This window comes from Sinohyriopsis cumingii, chromosome 1 (genome assembly GCF_028554795.1).
Source record: "Sinohyriopsis cumingii isolate HCF-2022 chromosome 1, ASM2855479v2, whole genome shotgun sequence".
NCBI classification, from domain to species: domain Eukaryota; kingdom Metazoa; phylum Mollusca; class Bivalvia; order Unionida; family Unionidae; genus Sinohyriopsis; species Sinohyriopsis cumingii.
The window spans coordinates 191,170,228-191,192,737 of record NC_142961.1 but is presented as its reverse complement, the minus strand read 5'-3'; the positions used below and the strand labels follow the sequence as shown (position 1 = coordinate 191,192,737).

At 34.6% G+C, this 22,510-nt stretch overlaps 1 protein-coding gene across 1 annotated transcript; it reads left to right on the top strand.

Annotated features, from left to right (window-relative positions):
- The first annotated feature begins 4,366 nt into the window (after nt 1-4,366).
- LOC149808581 (uncharacterized) lies at nt 4,367-21,916 on the top strand. The gene is made up of 4 exons (XM_089979566.1): nt 4,367-5,884; nt 16,398-16,565; nt 17,645-17,788; nt 20,548-21,916. The coding sequence occupies exons 1-4, from the start codon at nt 4,894-4,896 to the stop codon at nt 21,855-21,857; spliced, it is 2,613 nt and encodes an 870-aa protein (XP_089835692.1). The 5' UTR covers nt 4,367-4,893; the 3' UTR covers nt 21,858-21,916.
- Nucleotides 21,917-22,510: the final 594 nt, after the last annotated feature.

Genomic DNA, 22,510 nt, shown 5'->3' with positions numbered 1-22,510 from the left:
TTTCATACTTCAATATTATATTTGAATGCATGCTGTTTATTCAGTTTGGTATTATTCTACTTTGCATTTTCTATGTGTGTAGGATGCACATTTGAGATTGCATCTTTACATCTGCCAATATTTATTACTGAGTTTATTTTAGGCATGATTTTACAATGCTGCTATTTCGTGTCTTCAGGTTCCATTTTTTGAGTGATTTTACTTGCATGTTTAAAACTTCACACGTTAACATTTTTAATTGTATCTTTTTAACACTGAATTTATTGTGCAATTGACAGATTTAATTTTATAACATGCCGTTTAATTATATTACACAGGTAAAATGTTCACATACTGAAACTTACAATGTAGTGCAATGAAAGCTGTTAAGTTTACTGTTAACACGACACAAGATGCAATAGATTAATGTCCCATTATGACAACAGAGGGCGTTGTGATAAAAATAGTTAATACTAATAAGGTATCATGTACATTCTAATCATGGAGGGCTGAACTACCGATAAGACCTGCCGTGCCTCGGCAGCAACGTAATATTTGTTGAATAATAAAACAATATAAATGCCTCCTTTTTCAATGTATTTTTATTTTTTAAATTAATGCTCCTTCTACAGAAAAAGAATGGTTACCATGACAACAGTATTGATGAACTGCATTCGACGGCTATACAAATTTGATAAAATATCAAATCTTTCTTCTTACTTAGTAATGCAATCATCGTACATAATATATAAACATTTTAGGTTTAGCATGACATATTTTGTAAAAATTAAATTCTAGAGCCACTATAGATTTGTTACGGAAGGTTCGTGTGTCAAATCAGCACGTATCAAATTAATTTGCATAAGCAAAACACTGCTTAAGCTCAGAATGTTTCGGTTCTAATTATTTCACATCACCGGTGAGTTCCATAAACAAAAACAAGATTTTTTAAAAAAGAAAACAACAACGACAAACAAACAAACAATAATTTAGTTAAGTACTTGAAAGAGGGTTGGGTAAGAAATGAGGCATACATTCATGTGTGATGTTGCAGATAAGTATAACTACTTGTCGAAAACTGACAGCTAACCAAAACACCATTTCTATATTATAATTACGGTTTACATGAAATGCATGAAACAATAAAAACAAAATACATTTAAATAAACTAAAATTTGCCAATAGTTTAAAGTAGTCTGGGTGTCGGTCCTGGCTGTATATGCAACTTCATTATATCGTTATCATAAATCCTTGCTCATATTATTAAATATTTTATTATTTGAAAATTAAAGAAACTTACTGAATCTTAGAAAGACTTGGTTAAAATTATATCCCTTTTCTTCAAGGATTCCATGGATGGATGCCATTGGTTGCTTTGCTTGGAAAAGAGTCACAGATAATGAAGTTTATACGTTATAATATGTGCATGAAACATCTACTTCACTAATTTCCAGGCGTCACTGCAGGAAAGTTATCATCTAGCAGAACTAAAACTTTATTTTTATATTAAAATACATAGAACTGAATAGAATAACGATTGAATAAAATACAGTAGAATTAAACAGACATAGCTCAAACAACAATATCCAAACAACCTAAAGTCTGAAAACATGGCAATTAGGAGTCTTCTGTGCGAAGACTGAACGAAAGAAAATTGCAAGAATTCGATTTTCGTGAAAGAATGACAGCAAAAAGATATGACATCTAAAGAAAACAACGGAAGAGGAGGATCGGAGCGTTTTTAGAACCAAAGCCAACTACTATACATACTCGCCTATAAGTCCGATTTAACTGCAAGAAATATAATCTAATCCGCTGTTGCATTATGCGCCAGCTGACCAGAATCAATGATGTTTGATCTAAAGATTAGTACTTAAAAAATGAGTTGGATAATGCTACGGCATATTTGGGTTTATGCGGTTTGCAGTTGATCTGACATTATATGCGAGTACATACGGTAATTATGAAGCTGTACCATTAATGCTTGCAGAATCCATGACGGAAAAGAAGTATCAATAGGAGTAGTAGCAGACCCTCGAAAATTTAAAAACCGCGGAAAGTTTGACATAAAAAACTGTACCATTAGTGCTTGTTAGATAAAGTTGGTTTATGGAAAACAGCAATTACTATAGTAAAAGTCACAGGGCTCATGTATGCGCATTTACTCATTTTAAATGAAATATAAATTGTTTTTTTTTTTAAATTTAACACTAGTTTTCTTTAACCAAAGTTTATTCAGTCCTGATTATCGAATGCTCAGTATCTAAACTGTCATCAAGAAACTTCCAGTCGAAAATTATCGATCACTATTGTCTTTTGCAATGGTAGCCATGTACTATACTTGGATCATGAAAAGGGCACTTGAGTGAAATCGTCAAAATATGTGGTAGTACGAATTTGTTTATCAACATACGTGGCTTTCACAGCACGCGACAATCAATCCGGATTTTACTGGGACACACCTTTAGGTTCATTTCGTCCACAAATGTCAACGTACTTTAACACTGATTTCGCAGAATGCACTTCTTGGGGCATCTAAATAATGACCTTCCAAAGGATGCATAAGAATCCAAATGAAGTGAACACTTGCCACTTAAAGGTATGTAGAATCCAATTCTAAAACCGTCAACCATTACTGAAATAGTTGGTGTTTAATGCCTACGTGACCTGTGTGACTTGTACAATAGGTGATAAATCGATACAAGGTTATATATTAATTAAAATATGAAATAATATAGGTTATCTCTTGCAATTAAATACGACTTGCTAATGAAAGTGATTAAACGAGGAAAGATTACCGAAATCATAACGCATCAAACGAATATATCTTTATGCAAAATATAGCAGAGGGTATATAATAAAATATAGAAAAGAATTTATAACTCATATTTTTCAAGCGAAATAGAAAAATAGGCATCAAATAAGTAACTTTCAAAGAGAAAATATTCCTTAAAGGCCATCTTAAGTTCAGAGGGAGGGAGGGAGAAAGTTCATTTGCTATACGCATTTTAAAGCAGATTCAAACTAATGAACAGTACTACAGTTTTTACAAGGCATACAAAAGTCACACGCAACTCCGTTAATTACATGCGTTGAGAAAACACAAGCTTTGGAAAAACTAAAATGTATTCATTGTACTATACATGTTGCTTTTAAGACGTTCCAGATGATGACACGTCCAAAAATTGATTTTATCTTGGGATCTTTTAGTTTATCGTTTTAAGTATATTATTCCTTGGTTTTTTGTGGTATCTATATAAACAGAAAACGGAAGTTTACGATATGATTTGTCTTCTGAAAGGAGCGAATCTATAATTTTCTTATCTTGTACCTTATAAAACATAAACAAAGACGTACATCTGTATTCGCTTATAAGTCGAGTCCAACTACAACAATCGTGCAAGTTTCGAAGTAAAGCCAAATAAGTACAGTCTATACTCGCTTATAAGTCGAGTCCAACTCCAACAATCGTGCAAGTCCAACTGCACACTACATAGACCCTCATCTGCTGTCGTATAATGCGACAACAGATATGAGTCTGAACAATTTTCAGCTTAACTTGACTGATAAACTAATATATACGCTGTAAGTGTTTGGTTTGTATTTGTGGAGTTTAACAGATTAGTTCTAACAAGCTGCAAAGACACAGATCTGCCTGTGCATTATGCAACAGCAGATACGAGCCTGTACAGTTTGAAGTTACACTTAAGCGGGTATACGATATATAGCCTATGTTTGGTTAAGTTCTGTGGGATTTTAATGCCATTTTTCAGCACATGCAAGACTATACATGGTGGCCAGTATATCTGATGGAGGAAGAATCAGGGAATTCCGCGGGAAGAACCACCGACCAGCGGCAAGCTACTGCCAGGTTATTTCACATACCCACGCTCGTCGAGCCGAAACTCGAATTCACGCAGATAGAGGTGAGGTGTGTGGGTGATATGTAAAGGTGCGCAAATGAGACCACTCAGCTACCTGCATTCCCCCACCGGTACATAAGTAGATGTAATCCATTTTATGATCGAGGTCTTCATTTTCACAATTTTAATGGAATTTCTCCATAGGCCAAGAGGATTACAGAGCAAACATGTATGCAATTATATCCCTGTTTGCGTTGGTAACTATTTTGGCAGAAATTTCAAATCAGAGGTTTAAAGTTCGACTTTGGTCCTGATCTTTTGCCGTTCTGCAAATACACCCCCCCCACCCCCACCCCCCCAAAAAACGAACAAAACCAAACACAATGGCTGTTACAGTGTAGTTCATTAACGTTGTTTTATGTTGTATACGCGCGGTCATTTCGGTAGAAATAAATACGTTTTATAGAGCAGTACGATGTATCCCCTTGAAGAGAGTATACCTGACAAGTGTGCATATTAATATGTTACGTGGTTGACATATGGGCCGTGAGAGTAATAGTGAATACAGTTTTGGCATAACTCATGTCGTAGGACTGACAGCGGTGATGGATGATGGTACATGGACAAAACAAGACCTGCAGCGCCATATTGTGTGGTTAAACACAAAACATGGAGGACAAAAGATTATGATATAGAAATTGGACCATTTCTGGCCCTTTTCTGCGCTTACTTCAAGAACAGGTCAGTTTCATATTGTAATGAAATGGTGTTTTGTGTTTTAAATTCGGATTGGACTGTTTATTTCTGTGTAAACGACAGTTGATGGAAGTATTATTTAATGTTAGAACAGACTATTGTTGAAACACTGTCTTTGTAAATACCCCCAGGAAAATGATGTTATGTAAATTGTGTCGTAGAACAAAACATATACTTTGAACGTGTATAATCTTGTATATACTTACTAATAATGACTAGACATGTGAATCCTAACTGGAATCTGATAAATGGGTTTCTGGATAAGTGAATCTACATTTTTCTTCGTTCGTCTTCCATGGCAGCTTTCATAATGGTCACCTGCAACATTCTGCTTGCATTTTTGTACCTGTTTTGCCATGCATTCCATCCGTTGTCAACAGACGATGTTGGTCTTTCTCCAACAACTACTGACATATCAAAGAGCGTTTCTATGTTGAGGTTTGGAACAAAACCTACAGGATCGAAGTGCCTAGATTTCTGTAGGATTATCTATGGAATGTGCGGAAATGGAGGCACATGTATTTTGCATGAAGACACATGCCGGAGTGTGTGTTTATGTACGCCTGGGTGGACGGGTGTCTATTGTAAGGAGATACTACATACGGGCACCGATTCTCAAGACATCGTGGGATCTGGAGATGGTACAGGAATCAAAGATGATAAAAATAACGCTACTTTGGCGGAGACCAAAATAAGGGAGATAAATGTTGCAGATAACGAGGGTGTTAGATCTGAAGGAGCCCCTTCTGTGAAATTTCAACAGGTAGATTTTGTGACCCCTGCTAAAATTTTACTTAACAAGAAAAATGTAGGATACGGAGCAAAAATAGTAATGACAACTTCTGCGGTCAGTAAAAGCAATATAAATCATGAACAAAATAACTCTCGAGAAGCAGAGATTAACGAGATGTTACCAATTCAGGAAAACAATAGCAAATATAGAAAAACTAAAATAGAAGATACAAGTACAGTTCCAAATGCTCTAGCGGGTAAAAAAGGAGGAAAGACAAAAGTTTGCAGCCCAGGTTTTGTCTGCGAACATGGCTATTGCAACATTACTGTAAGAGGAAGTGGAGCAAAACATCACGGGTGTATATGTGACAAAAACTGGGTTGGCACGTTCTGCGAGGAGCCTTGTGTCATGGATTGTGGTGAATATGGACACTGCGCCGTGGACAAGATTATAACAGATTTAAATAAAATGGAGGAGAGTGTAATATGCGTGTGTGAGTGGAACTACACCGGAGCTCGGTGTAATGAGACCGTGCTGACAAGTGTCCCAATAGGTGAGTACAAGTGCAGTTAAGTTACTTTCTGTGTTACAAGAACCAACGTGCCCTCAGAATGAAATGAAAAAGGTTGCCATATACGGGCGTCACATATTGATTTAAGAACTTACAAGTATATGTGCAGCTTGGTTATTTGCGTAACTGTTTCCAAGAGTAAATATGCCAAATGAATATGATAATTAATATATGCAAACCGTCCAAAACAAGGGAAATAACTCTTATTTTTATTTTAAGGAACCGTAACACTGTTGAAACCTAACACTGTGACCTTTTAGCGCATGAATATTTAAGGTGATTGTCTTATCATCAAAATCCACCCTGATCGTCAGCTCTGGCTTTTTAAATTTTGTGACAACTCCGGTGATGTCGAACAAAGACAGTAGTGATTATACTTAACGATAAATAGACTTTAAAAAGTGACTCGCTTTCCTCCGATAGTTGACGTCTGGTGATTGTACTGCTTTGGTTTGATCTGTTAAACTTTCTAAGTGAAAATGGCTTTCAGTTGGCCACAAATCGTATGATATCGACAGAATCTTGGATAGTGAGAGAACGTGTCTGACACTCTATTTTGCCAACCGTCCTGTTAAAATGGGTGGACTGTGTCCAGCAACGTGTGTCACACTGGTTGTATAGCAATTCATTATAAATCACCCAAATTTATGTGCACGTGATCATGTTTGCATGAGATGTGCTGAACCTTTTCGAATTCCCCTTTTCTTGCTTTTATTTTATATTTTATATTTTTATTAGTTTTTCCTTTCTGCAGATACTGTTTTCATTATTCTCAATTGAAAGAGATACAAATTGACGCCATATCATAACATCTTGTTAAATATTTGCAAGAAAATTTAACTTTTAAGGTCTCAAAGCTAACATGTACTCTTTAAAACAAATTATATTTAACCAAGCAATTTTAAAGAGGAACAAAGCAATATACATGGTGGAATAATAACCGTACGTCTATCAATGTCTGTTTACAGAGAGAGAGAGAGAGAGAGAGAGAGAGAGAGAGAGAGAGAGAGAGAGAGAGAGAGAGAGATAAGTTAAGTAGATAGAGACAATGTTACGTGTATCTGAGACAAATTATTCATACAAACGAGCATGTATTAGTCAACATAGTAATTAATGTCCTTTATGACTACATACAAAGCGAAAAAGGTAATAATGACCATTCAGTAACGTATGTATGAGCGAGCTTTATCGCTTTTATAAAGTATGTATGCGTTTCTTTGTAAATTGAAAATATTATATAACGTAAGATTCGTGTAAAATGCAAAAGGTGTTGACAAGTCCAAATTAAAGTTATGATAAGGGTATCGTTTGTATAATAAAAGTGTATGGTATGGGGTAACGTTTGTATAATAAAAGTGTATGGTAAGGGGTAACGTTTGCATAATAAAAGTTATGATAAGGGGTAACGTTTGCATAATAAAAGTGTATGGTAAGGGGTAACGTTTGTATAATAAAAGTGTATGGTAAGGGGTAACGTTTGTATAATAAAAGTTATGATAAGGGGTAACGTTTGCATAATAAAAGTGTATGGTAAGGGGTAACGTTTGCATAATAAAAGTTATGATAAGGGGTAACGTTTGCATAATAAAAGTGTATGGTATGGGGTAACGTTTGTATAATAAAAGTGTATGGTATGGGGTAACGTTTGCATAATAAAAGTGTATGGTATGGGGTAACGTTTGTATAATAAAAGTGTATGGTATGGGGTAACGTTTGCATAATAAAAGTGTATGGTATGGGGTAACGTTTTTATAATAAAAGTGTATGGTAAGGGGTAACGTTTGCATAATAAAAGTTATGATAAGGGGTAACGTTTGCATAATAAAAGTGTATGGTATGGGGTAACGTTTGTATAATAAAAGTGTATGGTATGGGGTAACGTTTGCATAATAAAAGTGTATGGTATGGGGTAACGTTTGCATAATAAAAGTGTATGGTATGGGGTAACGTTTGTATAATAAAAGTGTATGGTATGGGGTAACGTTTGTATAATAAAAGTGTATGGTATGGGGTAACGTTTGCATAATAAAAGTGTATGGTATGGGGTAACGTTTTTATAATAAAAGTGTATGGTAAGGGGTATCGTTTGTATAATAAAAGTGTATGGTATGGGGTAACGTTTGTATAATAAAAGTGTATGGTATGGGGTAACGTTTGTATAATAAAAGTGTATGGTATGGGGTAACGTTTGTATAATAAAAGTGTATGGTATGGGGTAACGTTTGCATAATAAAAGTGTATGGTATGGGGTAACGTTTGTATAATAAAAGTTATGATAAGGGGTAACGTTTGTATAATAAAAGTTATGATAAGGGGTAACGTTTGCATAATAAAAGTGTATGGTATGGGGTAACGTTTGTATAATAAAAGTGTATGGTATGGGGTAACGTTTGTATAATAAAAGTTATGATAAGGGGTAACGTTTGCATAATAAAAGTGTATGGCATGGGGTAACGTTTGTATAATAAAAGTGTATGGTATGGGGTAACGTTTGTATAATAAAAGTGTATGGTATGGGGTAACGTTTGTATAATAAAAGTGTATGGTATGGAGTAACGTTTGTTTAATAAAAGTGTATTACATGTTTCGATAGATTCCCACAGGAGAAAGATGGTATTACAATTCTAAGGTCTTAAAGTAGGTAACATAAAAGAGCGAAAACCAGCAAGTTTTTAAAAAAAATTAATAAATAATTTACTTCCCTAGAATACAAAGTGAAAGTTTAAAATGAATTTACAATATTGTGAGTGAAATCCCAAATAATCATAAGAAGTCTATCACATGTTCACAAGCAGGGAGTATTCCGAATGAATTACAGCAGTGTTCCGAATAAATTCCAATTCTGAATGTGCTGATGTTCCAAAAACCAGGAATATTGTTTATGTATCACAATTATATGATCTAAAATATCCTTAAATAGATTAACAATATAGCCGAAATAGTGATTTTGTTTGAAAAGTATTAATGAACACTTTGTAATCCAGTAGAATAATTTAAATTTAAAAAATCCTCGCAAATATTAACTGAAACATAACTAAAATTGATTCCTCTCAAGACTGATGCTAAGACTCGAGTGAATAATTCTTATATAATTGACCTTAATTTTAAAAACCCAAGACACAATTTGTGAACCAGGATGATGGTCAAAAGTTCTTTTCCGGAATATTCTAAGTTATAAATAAGCTTATATAGATCCCAAATAATGTATCATATTAATGGAAGTTTCCATCAAACAGTAAAAAGAACTCGTTTCTAGAAACTTCTAAGGCCAGAATCAAGAATGTATCTAGAACTCAAACTTAGTAAACTTGTTTACCCTACATAATATTAAACATGTAGGCCAAACCCTCAGTTATGGATAAAAGTCAATCATGTGACACAAATTAAATCTCTCTCTCTTTCTCTCTCTCTCTCTCTCTCTCTCTCTCTCTCTCTCTCTCTCTCTCTCTATATATATATATATATATATATATATATATATATATATATATATATATATATATATAAGTTAACTCGTAAGATCCGATTAGATCAGATTCTTACAGGAGCATGGTGGATCGGTAATTAAATTAACTCGTCTAAGATCATACTTGAGAATGTTGCATTTAGAAGAGCGAATAAAACGGAAACCAAATCATTACCACTGTCTAAATTAGGTCGTAAATAACATAGCAAGCATCAATAATGCTAAATATGGTGTCCTTACACTGCGATAATCATACCGCATTCCAGTGAACAATACAAAAGCTGGGGGATGAAATAAAAGTCGGTTTCCAATAAGTAATCATGCAGAAATGTGGTTTTCGTACTGCGGTAATAGTTCAAGTATTATTATCAATACTGTCTGCAACTGGTTAAGATACTTTCTGTAAAACAGAAACAGATTTTGCATTTTAACCATTGATACTAGCTATTTACATCTTTTAAAAGATACTTCCTCGATAATTGCTATTGCAACGTCCAACAGAGACTTCCTCGATAATTGCTATTTGCAACTTCCAAAAGGGGGCCCCGAGTGGCCGAGTGGTCTAAAGCGCTCTTCGTTACGGATCACTGCCATCTCACCTCTGTCTGCGGCGGTTCGAGTCTAAGATTCAGCCAATGTGGGCATGTGAGAAAGCTTGCCAGTAGCTTCTCGTGGGTCGGTGGTTCTTTCTGGGGTTTTCCGGGTTCTTCCTCCACCATTAATACTGGCCGCCATGTATAGCCTATCGTGCTGAAAAATGGCGTTAAACCCCACAACAACAACAACAACAACAAATTCCAAAAGTGACTTCCTAGATTATTGCTATTTGCAACTTCCAAAAGGAACTTCCTCGATAATTGCTATTGCAACGTCCAAAAGAGACGTCCTCGATAATTGCTATTTGCAATTTCCAAAAGCGACTTCCTCGATTATTGCTATTTGCAATTTCCAAAAGAGACTTCCTCAATAATTGCTATTTGCAACTTCCAAAAGAGACTTCCTCGATTATTGCTATATGCAGCTTACAAAAGGAACTTCCTCGATATTTGCTATTTGCAACTTCCAAAAGAGATTTCCTCGATAAATGCTATTTGCAACTTCCAAAAGTGACTTCCTCGATAATTGCTATTTGCAACTTCCAAAAAGTGACTTCCTCGATTATTGCTATTTGCAACTTCCAAAAGAGATTTCCTCGATAATTGCTATTTGCAACTTCCAAAAGAGACTTCCTCGATAATTGCTATTTGCAATTTCCAAAAGAGGCTTCCTCGATAGTTGCTATTTGCAACTTCCAAAAGAGACTTCCTCGATTATTGCTATATGCAACTTCCCAGACAGATTGTTATGTAAAACTGCAAATGCGATTTAGAAAAGAGTATGACACACAACTCCCCTGCTGACATTGGTCAACAACACCATCGCCGTTTGGCTACAGGGAAAAACCTTTATTGACACAGTGACTGGTGTAATTTTGTGCGTGTAAATTGGACGGAAAGGATAATAAGTTAACAATAACATTACTATATCTATCGTTTATATTGTGAACTCCTTGGAAAAGGAGATAAAAAGAATAGGCGTTTCTAAAAAAAATAATAAAAAATACTTCGTTAATAAAGTAAGCTGTTGGCATTCTATTAAAAGTTTTCCTGCCTATTATATCAATAGTGTAGCTGGAATATTGCAGGCTTTCGTATCAACGCTTCCTATTTTTATCAATAGAGTCGCTCATGCCAGCACGATGTCACTCTCATTTTCAGTTCTAGTCTTCATCATCCCACTTTAGCTCTAATTATTAGATTACAACTTATACAACAGTTAACATACACATAGCAAATTACTCTACCATAAGGTACTTTAAATTTAATCTAAAGAGGAGGCTGTTGTTGTTGTGATTTTCGTTTGAGGCTAAACATTTTCTTTTGTTTTATCTAAAGATAGTTGACAATTATTCCAAACGTATTGGATATAATATGGTGATATGTTGCTATAAACCAGAGCAAGACATTTGTTCCAGCTACTGACAGACGGAAATTAAACTCCCAAAAGGGCAGTCCCAGTCCCAGAACATTGAATTTTGTGTCCTTAATATAACTGCGGTATACCGTCACAGGTATCGAGGTCTGTTAACAAATAACGCGGTGTACCGCTGTATAAAAGTTTTAGTTGTACCCAGCTTTAATAGATTATGATCTGTTGTAGCATTATGCGCTGGCAGATGAGGGTCATTTTTGCTCTGTTGATTACTCCTAAGAAGATGCATAAACCCAGATCTATCAACGCATTATGCACCTGCATTTTTACAAGCGAGTATTGACGGTAAGCATTCCTTCAAGTAGGATATATTGATTAACTGATATTTTAAAACTGATCGTTATCTGTTCAAGCAAGAATTTCTTCTTTCCTTCCCTTTCTTTCTTTACGAAGAAATTCACGAATACGGTCTACGATAATGTTGTATCTTTAATATATATGAATATTCACTGTCTCAAAGAAAAAAGTGAATATTCTAATAATCAAACTCAGGCGGGGGGGGGGGGCGGTAGTTTCAAGGTGTTCGAAAGTCAAGTTCGTTTGGAATGTCGTGAAGTTGCCATATCGCTTCTGGGAGGCTGCTCTCTTTTAAAAGCGTATCTCCGTAAGAAAGCTTTGAATAAGTTATTCGGTGATGAATATTGTCAGGTGTTGCAAAAGTAGTCACATAAAATGCATGCTAATAACCTATGTCCATGAAACATTTTTCTGAATGAGATAAACTGAAAACATGAATACTATACAACACAAATCGTTGTGAAAATGATGAATCTTTCGGTAACCCTTTGTCTTTTTCGAGACACTTTGTTTCCAAACAAAATGTAGAACTTCTACTACAACCGTCAGCTATGGTTTTGAATAACTTTAAATGCTTATATTTTTAAGTCTCTTATTTTAATATCTCCTGAATTTGATTTCTACTAGATGGCGCTATGATTTCAGTGATAAATTTTATATAAATAATTTATCAATGGAAACAAACTCATTGAAAACTTGCTTATTAAATTGAGATGAAACCAGAAATAGAATCTAAACCATTTTGTGGGACATTGTTTGCTCCACAATATCTAAATTACATTAATAGGTTAGGCGTTCTAAGAAGCAGACTAAAGTTAATACGTACAGGTTTCTTCACATTCCAGAGAAACGTGCTCTCTAGATTACCTAATACGTGTTTTTTGTGATAATTTCATTCATATGGTAATTTCTGAGTAATACACGAGACATACACTAATAACATAGGATTCCATTTCCTATTTTAAAAAGTAAAAGCATGCAGATGCTAAGTTTCGTGCTACTGAAATAGAATTTGATAGTTTCTGAAGGATTTTATAACGGCAGTCGGTTGCATATGTTTCTAAGTGACAAAGTTCAAACTGAATATAAAATACTGTTGTCAATTTCCAATTAATAAATCAATTTGGCTGTCAGAATGGTATAATTAGGAAATATTTTAATTTATTTTAATATGTGGAACATATGTGAATAATATTTTTGCACTTTTTGTGCACATTAAGTTATTTACATTTTCCGGGAGTTAAGTTATACACGCTGACAAGCATGCGTACATGGTTCTCAGAAATATATGTATATAGACGTTTATTGAAATGAAGATAAGGTATGAGATTGTTTTATATTAGTTGTATTATTTTCCAATTGGCGGGAATTTGTTTCCATTGCTAAACTTTAGAAGAAAAAAATACCTCTTTGACTTGCCAGAAATATTCCCTCAAAAGTATCTCCACACCCCAATTATAAAATAAAATGGGCAATTACGGTTTTAAGTATATTAAATTATACCTCTGTTAGCTACAATAATTAACGAATGATATATACTGTATACTTTATTATAAAAGTGATGGCGGTTCTCTTTTTTAGTCAGCAAAACTCATGGTACAAACCATTAAAATTTAGCAATGACATGATGGTCCTCAATGCATTATAATGTTGCAAAATGTTGACTTCTTTAGCCTCCCTGAATTGTCCTAACATGTACTTTCAAAACCTACCGTTACAAACCACAATTTACTGCAAGGATATTTTTTTATAGAATTGCCTAGGGATAAATGAATTAGACTGTATCATACATAATGTCAGATCAAACTAAATGTTAAGCAAGCACAAGACAATATATTGTCAATTGTGGTACCTTTCTGACCTTCGGCATGTGCTGTTGTAATTATATGTAGTTTTTTGTCCTCAAGAGAAGACGTTTTGATCACTGTTGCCAAAAAAGGAGTGTTAAGAATTGCCTTTAATGTCAAACTGCTGGTTGTACCTGTATAGTCCTTGGCAGTAAAAAGGTTAATGTCTGTTTGACTCTCCCACACCCATACCGGCTGTCAGAAAAGGAAGGTTTATAGATTAGAAGGTTTGTATTAACAGCATAGAAATGACAGTTTTTCGTTCCGGTTCTGTTGAGGGCATCACGTTCTAAACACGGCCTTACATGGTATACTGAGTGTGCTGAATATTTGAAAATTATGGCATTTCTGTCGAATTGCCTATTAGTACGCATACTTTGTCCTCGTAATTTCTCAGTTTGTTATAACTTATAAAATTTATTTTATATACAGATATCTGCTTCCTGTAAAGACACGTGTTAGGAATTCTTGTGGAACTTTCCGTAGCAAACAGCAGATTCCCCAAAGTGCAAATTACATGTTTGCTGTATGAGGCAAGCACTGAGAGAGAGATGATGATGATGAAACATTTAATAACACAAAAATAAATGTAAATCATATATAGATAAGACATAACTTCATAACATATGGGGGTATGTCCAAGATGGTTTTAAACGTGAAAAAGAATTTAGAATTTTTTGTAGCTTACAGAAAACAGAAGCAGGTATACAAGGTTATTTTCACGAGGAACACAAGTCGATCTGTCTTGTATGACCTTATTCTATGGACAATACATTTACAGCATTGCACATTTTGTCATTTAGAATCCTGACGCTCTATGTAATAAAATCTTTCTGGAACCAGATGCTAAACCTAAGAAGCACAGATTTAAATTATTTACTGCCAACAGATCAAATCTGACACGAGTCGGGGTGATGAAAATTGCTAATTTCTGCATTCAACAGCGGGTTGCAACGCATGTGCTGATTTACACAATAAACGTCATTTAAAGGTATGACATGTATGTTTATGCAAAAAGACATGTTACTTAATATGGTTTAAAAAATTCAACTGCTGGCTGATGCTCCGGAAATTCTGTTACTACAACTCTTGTCATCATCAGAATCAGCAGCAGCATCCTCTTCTCACAGCCCTAAGGATGGCATCTTAGGCTGGTCTCCTTTTATCACGAGGTCAAGCCGCTGTAAGTGGCCTTTAAATTGATCTTAAGGAATTTGCACAGTATTCTTGCCGTCCTGAGGAACGTCTCTTTCTGCAGTAGGTCTCACTTCAATGGCATTACCTGTTTCTCAAGTACATCTCTGATTGCGAGAGTATTGTTTTGTGTGCTTTCACGTCAGTTGTTAAAATATGTGTGTCAGTTTTCGATACCTTTCTAAGCCGTCTGGCCAGATCACTCACTGTAAAGTGTTACTTTCTATTGTATAAGACATGCATGTCACCCTGATACTACTATGTCTGTGACGTAAGTTGGGTCCCTTCTTGTTCGACCAGTACTAAAGTGCGTTATTTTCCTGTTTCATAAGGTAGCCCTTGTTCTCTTCCAACCGCTTCTTCTGCTTTTGATAGCACTAATTGTTTGCGCATTTCATCCTTATATCCCTCAGATTGTTGCCACTGTAGTGCACGTTCTAGTAACGCATATGCTGGTTTGTCGTGCCGACTTAGCTTTCCGCAGTCAGTGATTACTTGATTTTACCAGTCTTTACTCTTGCGCATTTTTTAAATGGTGAGAGGTCTTTGTTTTAACGAATCGATTTTTCTATGTGGAGCACGAGTGCCTGGTCTCGCGCTTCTACCAGCAGTTCGTCTGCTTCTCTCTTAAATTATGTTTACCCTCTTCTCGTCATTCTGATGCTACCTATCTGCATCTTAGGCGATGGTACTTACTTTGTCCATCATTATCTTTGAGAAAGCCTTTCTCCCGTACCAAGACAAGAAATTCTTCTTAACTCTCCACCATCTATTTCCAGGGCTTCTTTTTGTCTGCCTAAGCATAGTCTTCCACACTTATGAAACCTCTTTTGCAATCATCCTTTGAAGACACTATAAATTCACATCGGTCACTGTATACACACACACCACAAAATGACATACTTATTCCTGTATCTCTGTCCATTTCTAAACTCGTTTTTGCTCCAGTCTACGATTTCTGATGAAAGTAATTGCCCACTTGTTGTAGGCTGCGATTGCATCACCTCCATTTGCTTTTGAGTCTGGTACTTTGTCTTGGCCTTCGCGTGTACTTTTTGATGATCTCTCGTCATGCTACTTGCATGTAACTTTCATAATTTCCATTTGTTTGTTTCCTTCCCTTCCCTGCAATTGGTTCAGTCTCTTTTTTTTTGAAGTCTGATACCCTACAAGTGTACTGTAGCAAGTGGTTGATATTTTTAATAATCCTTACTTGGTTGGTATCTTGTATCTTTCTGTTGCAACAATCTTATCTCGGGAATCAGTTCAGTTATATAGAGAACTGGTAAAAGCAAATAGCAAAGCAAGAAACCCCTTTTAATCCTGAAATCTCGTTAAGCCATTGAATGTGCACTCCAAGATACCAAACCGTTTACGATGCATCTCTGTATATTTCTGGCTACTGATAACGTATGAAAAGTGGTCTTAAAACACCAACGAATCCAACCGTTTCTAGATATCACGACCAGTCCCAGACATCCATGATTCAGGAGTGGTTTTTATGATTTAGACCTTTTTGTAGCCAATCCACGCAATCTATCCAGGTGATAATATATCATAGCAGCAATCATCTCAAAGAGTAGGTTCCATAACATTGCTGGACCGGTTATTGCTATTATTACTATTGCTATTATTATTATTATTATTATTATTATTTCAGATTTACCCGAGGAGAATATACTGTTCCATTGGTACGTGGTAGGGGTGGCCGTGACAGTTGCTGTCATCATGATTGTGGCACTCATAATAATCCCCTACTACATGTGGAAGAAAAGGCTTATGCTCGTGTTGAAGATCGTCCATTACTTTCAAAAATATGAAGATGATGGTAAGTTTAAAGTAAAATGAATATTTTCGTTAAAACCAGAACGCACATTCAAGTACGTTCATGCTGATCCATCCTTGAGCTTCTTTTCTTGTTGTCATGGAGATCAGTAGATTAGTATATTAGAAACGGACAAGATCGAGTTTTTTATTTGTTAATTTGTTAATTGTGATTTTCTACGAACTTTGTAAAATGTAACAGATTAACGTATTTGTAATTAATCAAACATAGAATACTTAATCAAACATAGAAAACTTAATTTCCATTTGAACACTTGACTTTCTCTTTGAAAAACTGGTTGATTCCAATTTTGTCAGAATAGCTGGAGACTTCTTTAGTAAGGTAAATATATCCTCTATTCCCTCACAAAAAAAAATTCATATTACTCCTTGTGGCACGAGGACGTTTCCGACTCTCTGCTCTGTCTGCGTTGGCATCACTCATGTGCTATTACGTTACTAATTCTTTGAGAATGTCTTCTCATGCAACCAGTTTATTTTTTTTTATTATCTTATAAATCATACACAAACATACGGGTGCTTTCAAGTCCATTATAATGCATAACATGCTGAGTTTAAAAAAAATTGTAACGATTGTTTTTACTGCCATGAGAGCTGAGAAATTGTATTCTTTATATTGTTTATTTCAGAGAAAGTACAAAATATAGATGTTTTATATAAAAACCTTTTGGATTAATATGCGTTGCATAAAGTCACAACTGGAGGCGACACTTTCATTGGCTAAATATGCGCTGACACATGCATATGCAAAATTTCATGCAAAGTAGTGCATACTCTCGTCAATCATAACTCAGTTACAGGCCCAGTAAAATTACATTACGATGGACAGGGTTTGAGAACATGACCCTGAAGTCAAATATCATAGACCAACAAAAAAAGCAACAACTTTTCTTGTCGTGTCCTCTGTATCGTGCACTTTTATTGTCCAATTAGCGTGCGTCTAACTCGTCGTTGTAACATGATGTGATTAGTTGAAGAAATAAAATACAAACTAATTTGACTGAATGAGTCTCTTTGGTCATTTGGAAATTTTGTATGAATATTTTATGCATTATATTTCAGACGGAAAAGAATATGATGCCTTCGTATCTTATAAATCTTCCCCTGCAGATGAAAAGTTTGTCCTTAATCATCTTTACCCTATACTTGAGGAAGAACTAAACTTTAAATTGTGTATCCACCAGAGGGACTTTCCACCGGGCGAAAGTAAGTATCCCAAGTAGGTTGTCAGCATTTATATCCCGGAAACATGATTGCGGCAGGTTATTGGTTAAATTATATTTTCAAACATAAACAAGTCTTCTAAATCTTGTACAATTTCGATGTTCATTCCAAAATAATTTCATGTCCTTAGATATATTTGATCTAGGATAAGTATTTCTGCAAAGGCACACATACACCCCCCCCCTTGTGAAGTAACTTTCACCGTGTCTTGACATATTGAAGAATGATCGTACGATATCGTGACCGTGTTTTGACAATCCTCCGACCATATGGTTTCACTTCGGTCACTGGTAGGCCGTTTCCGCGACATTGCTTGTAAAAGGCTTATACATTTTGTGAGGTAAATGTTTTGACCAATGTGCAACCTTTTGTTCTATATAAACAAGATCGCGGGCACAGAGACCGCCGTATTTAATCATTATTGCTAAATATTAAGTAACAGAGACTAGGTTGCCATCCTGTTTACAGTTTTCGCTCGTGACAAGGACCGTGTGTATGGTTGACGAGATTTTGGTCAGACCCATTCAAAATCGTACCCAACTTTCAACCTCGGCAAATATTTATCTAGTACAATTAGAATCTAGATCATTGAAATTTAAAATTTAAAAAAAAAATTGCAATCTTTTGGGAGACTGAGAAACACAATGTACATATAGAGGTGCAGTAGTCTGACGCGAAATCTCGCACAGGCATTATCTATCTATCTGTCTATCTATCTATCTATCTATCTGTCTGTCTGTCTGTCTGTCTGTATATCTATCTATCTGTCTATCTATCTATCTATATATATATATATATATATATATATATATATATATATATATATATATATGTCTATCTATCTATCTGTCTATCTATCTATATATCTGTCTGTCTGTCTGTATATTTATCTATCTATCAATATTCTATCTATCTATCTATGTCTCTGTCTATCTATCTATCTCTCTCTCTCTATCTGTCTATCTGCCTGTATGTTTATCTATATATCAATCTATATGTCTATCTATCTATCTATCTGCCTGTCTGTCTGTCTGTCTGTATGTCTATCTAACCATTCATCCATCCATCCTATATACAACATGCAAAGTACTTACCACTCTAGCGACTTCAGTTACAACAAAAGGAGAATAAACCAGTGACAAACTTCTCTGAATCATAATACAATTCCATATATATATATATATATATATATATATATATATATATATATATATATATATATATATATATATATATTAGAATTTTTAAATTAAGAAACTGAATCGTATTTTAAATAATAATATCAACAATAATAATAATAATAATAATAATAATAATAATAATAATAATATAACCTTACATTTTTAAAAGATTGTTTTGTATTAGTTTTAGTAGTTGTAATTGTAATAGTTATAGTAATAATATCGAGAATAATGTCTATATTACTTAGTTTTATTCCCTTTAATCTTGCTCTAATTGCTCACAGTTTTAACCAGATTTCTAATGTACAGACACTCCTCTTACGACAGCCTTATCATAAAATATTTGACTTGAAAAATACGAAATCTACATTTTATCCACATGTTATTTTTATTATCACAAACCTTTGTCGCGAAAGTTTTGTCTCTTCTGTATTGTAATTGTAGGTAGATATATTTCATGTTGTATACAATACATAAGTACTGACTTTTGTTACTTGTGTTTTTATCTTCTTTTTACGTACATGACAGTCAGCGCAATATCACTATAACTCATCATGTACATTAAACTGATCCGTGTCCAAGAAATAGAATCGGAGAAAATTGCCCTCGAGGGCTGACTTCTACATATTTTTCGAATAGAAAAAGTCTGCGCAAATGGAGAAAGGTGCGATCATAAGTGTGTAAGGTAGAAAGGTAGTAAATAATTCTCAGCTCGTCTGTAATGTTGCCAGTTAATTAATTTTTCATATTTGAATTCGGATATAATTCAGTTAATTACTTTTCTATATTGAAAGTAGGCAGGAATTCAGTTAATTACTTTTCTTTATTGAAAGTGAGCTAAAATTCAGTTAATTACTTTTCTTTATTTAAAGTGGGCTATAATTCAGTTAACTACTTTTCTTTATTGAAAGTGGGCTATAATTCAGTTAGCTACTTTTCTTCATTGAAAGTGGGCTACAACTCAGTTAACACCTTTCCTTTATTGAAAGTGGGCTGTTATTAAGAGTAACCCTGAAGTTGAACCAAAGGGTGTCTATAGTCACCGACATCACTTTTTATGAACAGAAGGATAAGCAGCAGCAAAACAAATAACAAAAAATTGGTCAGGAATCTTTGTCGAAAAGAAAAACAATTAGATAAACTGAAGTTTTCAAACTGCTCAAACTCCTTTCTTAACTTTTTTCGGTGCTGTCACTGCATGTATAATATGCATTCTGTTTCCGCAGCTACTATTCAAACACATTGGTAGTAAATAGTTAAATACCCTCTATCCACCTTGTTGTGTTCAACGTGTAGTTCCTCGATTTGTATTTTGCAAAGACTCAATCTTAATGTTTAAAAACGATCGCACGAGGATATAATGCAAAAAAGCAAACATAAATGGGTGAATTTTATCTGAAGATTGTTTTAGCGTCCTATTAAAATTAACTAATTAAAACTTTCGTGGTTGCAGTAGCTGACAATAGACATATTTTCATTTTAGTAATAACCCATCCAGATTTTTTTGTCATTATGTCAAAGGAAACATTGATTACATTTCTATTTTTGTTCTTTTTCCAGCCATAGCGAACAATATCGTTCACGCAATAGAGAATAGCAGACGTACGATCCTTGTTCTGTCTCCCGCCTACGTGGAGAGCGAGTGGTGCCGAATGGAGTATCAGAAAGCTCAACATGAAATGCTTAAGCTAAAGCACAAAATCATTCCAATCATGTTAGAGAACATAACAGGTATTAGAAACATGGATAAAAATCTCAGATCTATTCTTAATAGTGTAACCTACGTAGAATGGCCTGGAGAGGACAGTGATTCCAAGAAATATGACAAATTCTGGAAGAAAATACGACTTTCTCTACCAAAAAAGCCAGTTTCGGCATCTTCATCACTATCACCATCATCACCATTATCATCATCGTTGTCGTCATCATCGTACTGTTCTTCAACTTTATTCTCATCATCCTCTATTTCCTCTTCAAATATCAAATCTTCCATTTCTCAAAGTGTCGTATCAGACTTCGGATATGATTCAACCATGACGCTATCAAGCATTGAAGTGACTCATCAGAAGAGAGCATCTATTTCTACGGAATCTCACTCCAGCAACTCTTCACTGCAAAGGCGGAAAAAGCCTCTCAGGAATTTCGTGCAAGCCTTTGTCAAAAGCACAAGATTATTCTTTAGACAGGAAAGTACAAGTAGTCAAACCGACCTTCTCGATGATGAAAGAGACTCGTCAAGGGGAAGCTGTGACTCGCTATCCGAAAGTGTGTCCTATCACAACAGTCATTCTGTCTGTTCATCTGCATCCTCTATTCCCGTTTCACTACATGCTATAAAAAAAGACTCTCATGAGAGTAACTGTATTTTCATGGAAGAAATCTCTGAGGATTGTTTAATTAAGGACATTCAAATGGAGTTTGCAATTAGAAGCAAGTGTCCCCATTCCACAAATAATGCTAGAATATCTGGTAATGATAATCAGTGCTTACAGTCTGGTTTGCGCAATGAACTGCTTGACACAGACACTAACTGCATCAATCAACCATGCAAGACTAATATTGCTCATCAAAATATCGGGTCAGATAATCAAAGAATTATAGTGTCAGTACTGGAGGGGACGGATATGTTGAAAATTAAGAAAATTGCACCTTTTTCTCCAAAGGAAAATGGCGAAAACTTAACGAGAAACCATTCTTTAAAAGAAAAGAAGGACAATAAATTCTGCAATCAATGTTGTACAAAAGCAACTGATTCCTCAACGACGAAAACAGTTCCCGAGTTTAACGACTCTAGTAACGAGTTGACACTTATTGTTGAAGAGCTGCCTTTTGTTAAAGAATGTGAAGAGCATGTGGAATGTCTTAAATGAAAGTTATATATATATATATATATATATATATATATATATATATATATATATATATATATATATATATATATATATATATATATATATATATATATATATATATATATATATATATGTGTGTGTGTGTGTGTGTGTGTGTGTGTGTGTCTGTGTCTGTGTCTGTGTCTGTGTGTGTTTGTGTATACGACTTAACACATTGTTATGAAAATAATGTTTTAAATATATTGTACATTTAAGTTAGACTCAAAAGGTTTTATCAGAACGTTAGAGTCTGATGTATAGGTTGTATTTAAGTTTCATAACATTGGATATATATGATGGAATTCTTTTTACACCACCACCCCATGCCAGTAATTGATCGTTTACTTTTAGTGGAATAGTTTCATTATCAGATACATAGTCTATTTTGGATATCATGTCATTTTTTATTCTGTTCATTAAAATTAAAAAAAGCAAGAGTAAATCTTAAGGAAAGATAATACTCGTCACAAACACGATTTATCGCGATCTTTGTATGAGAAACATAAGTGAAAATTAGACACACTCGTCAGTGACCAGTGCAAATAATGATTTACTATAATGATGTTAAAATTTGTATTCATTACCCAATAATAATTTTATACAGTTCTGTTAGTATGTGATCTTTTTACACA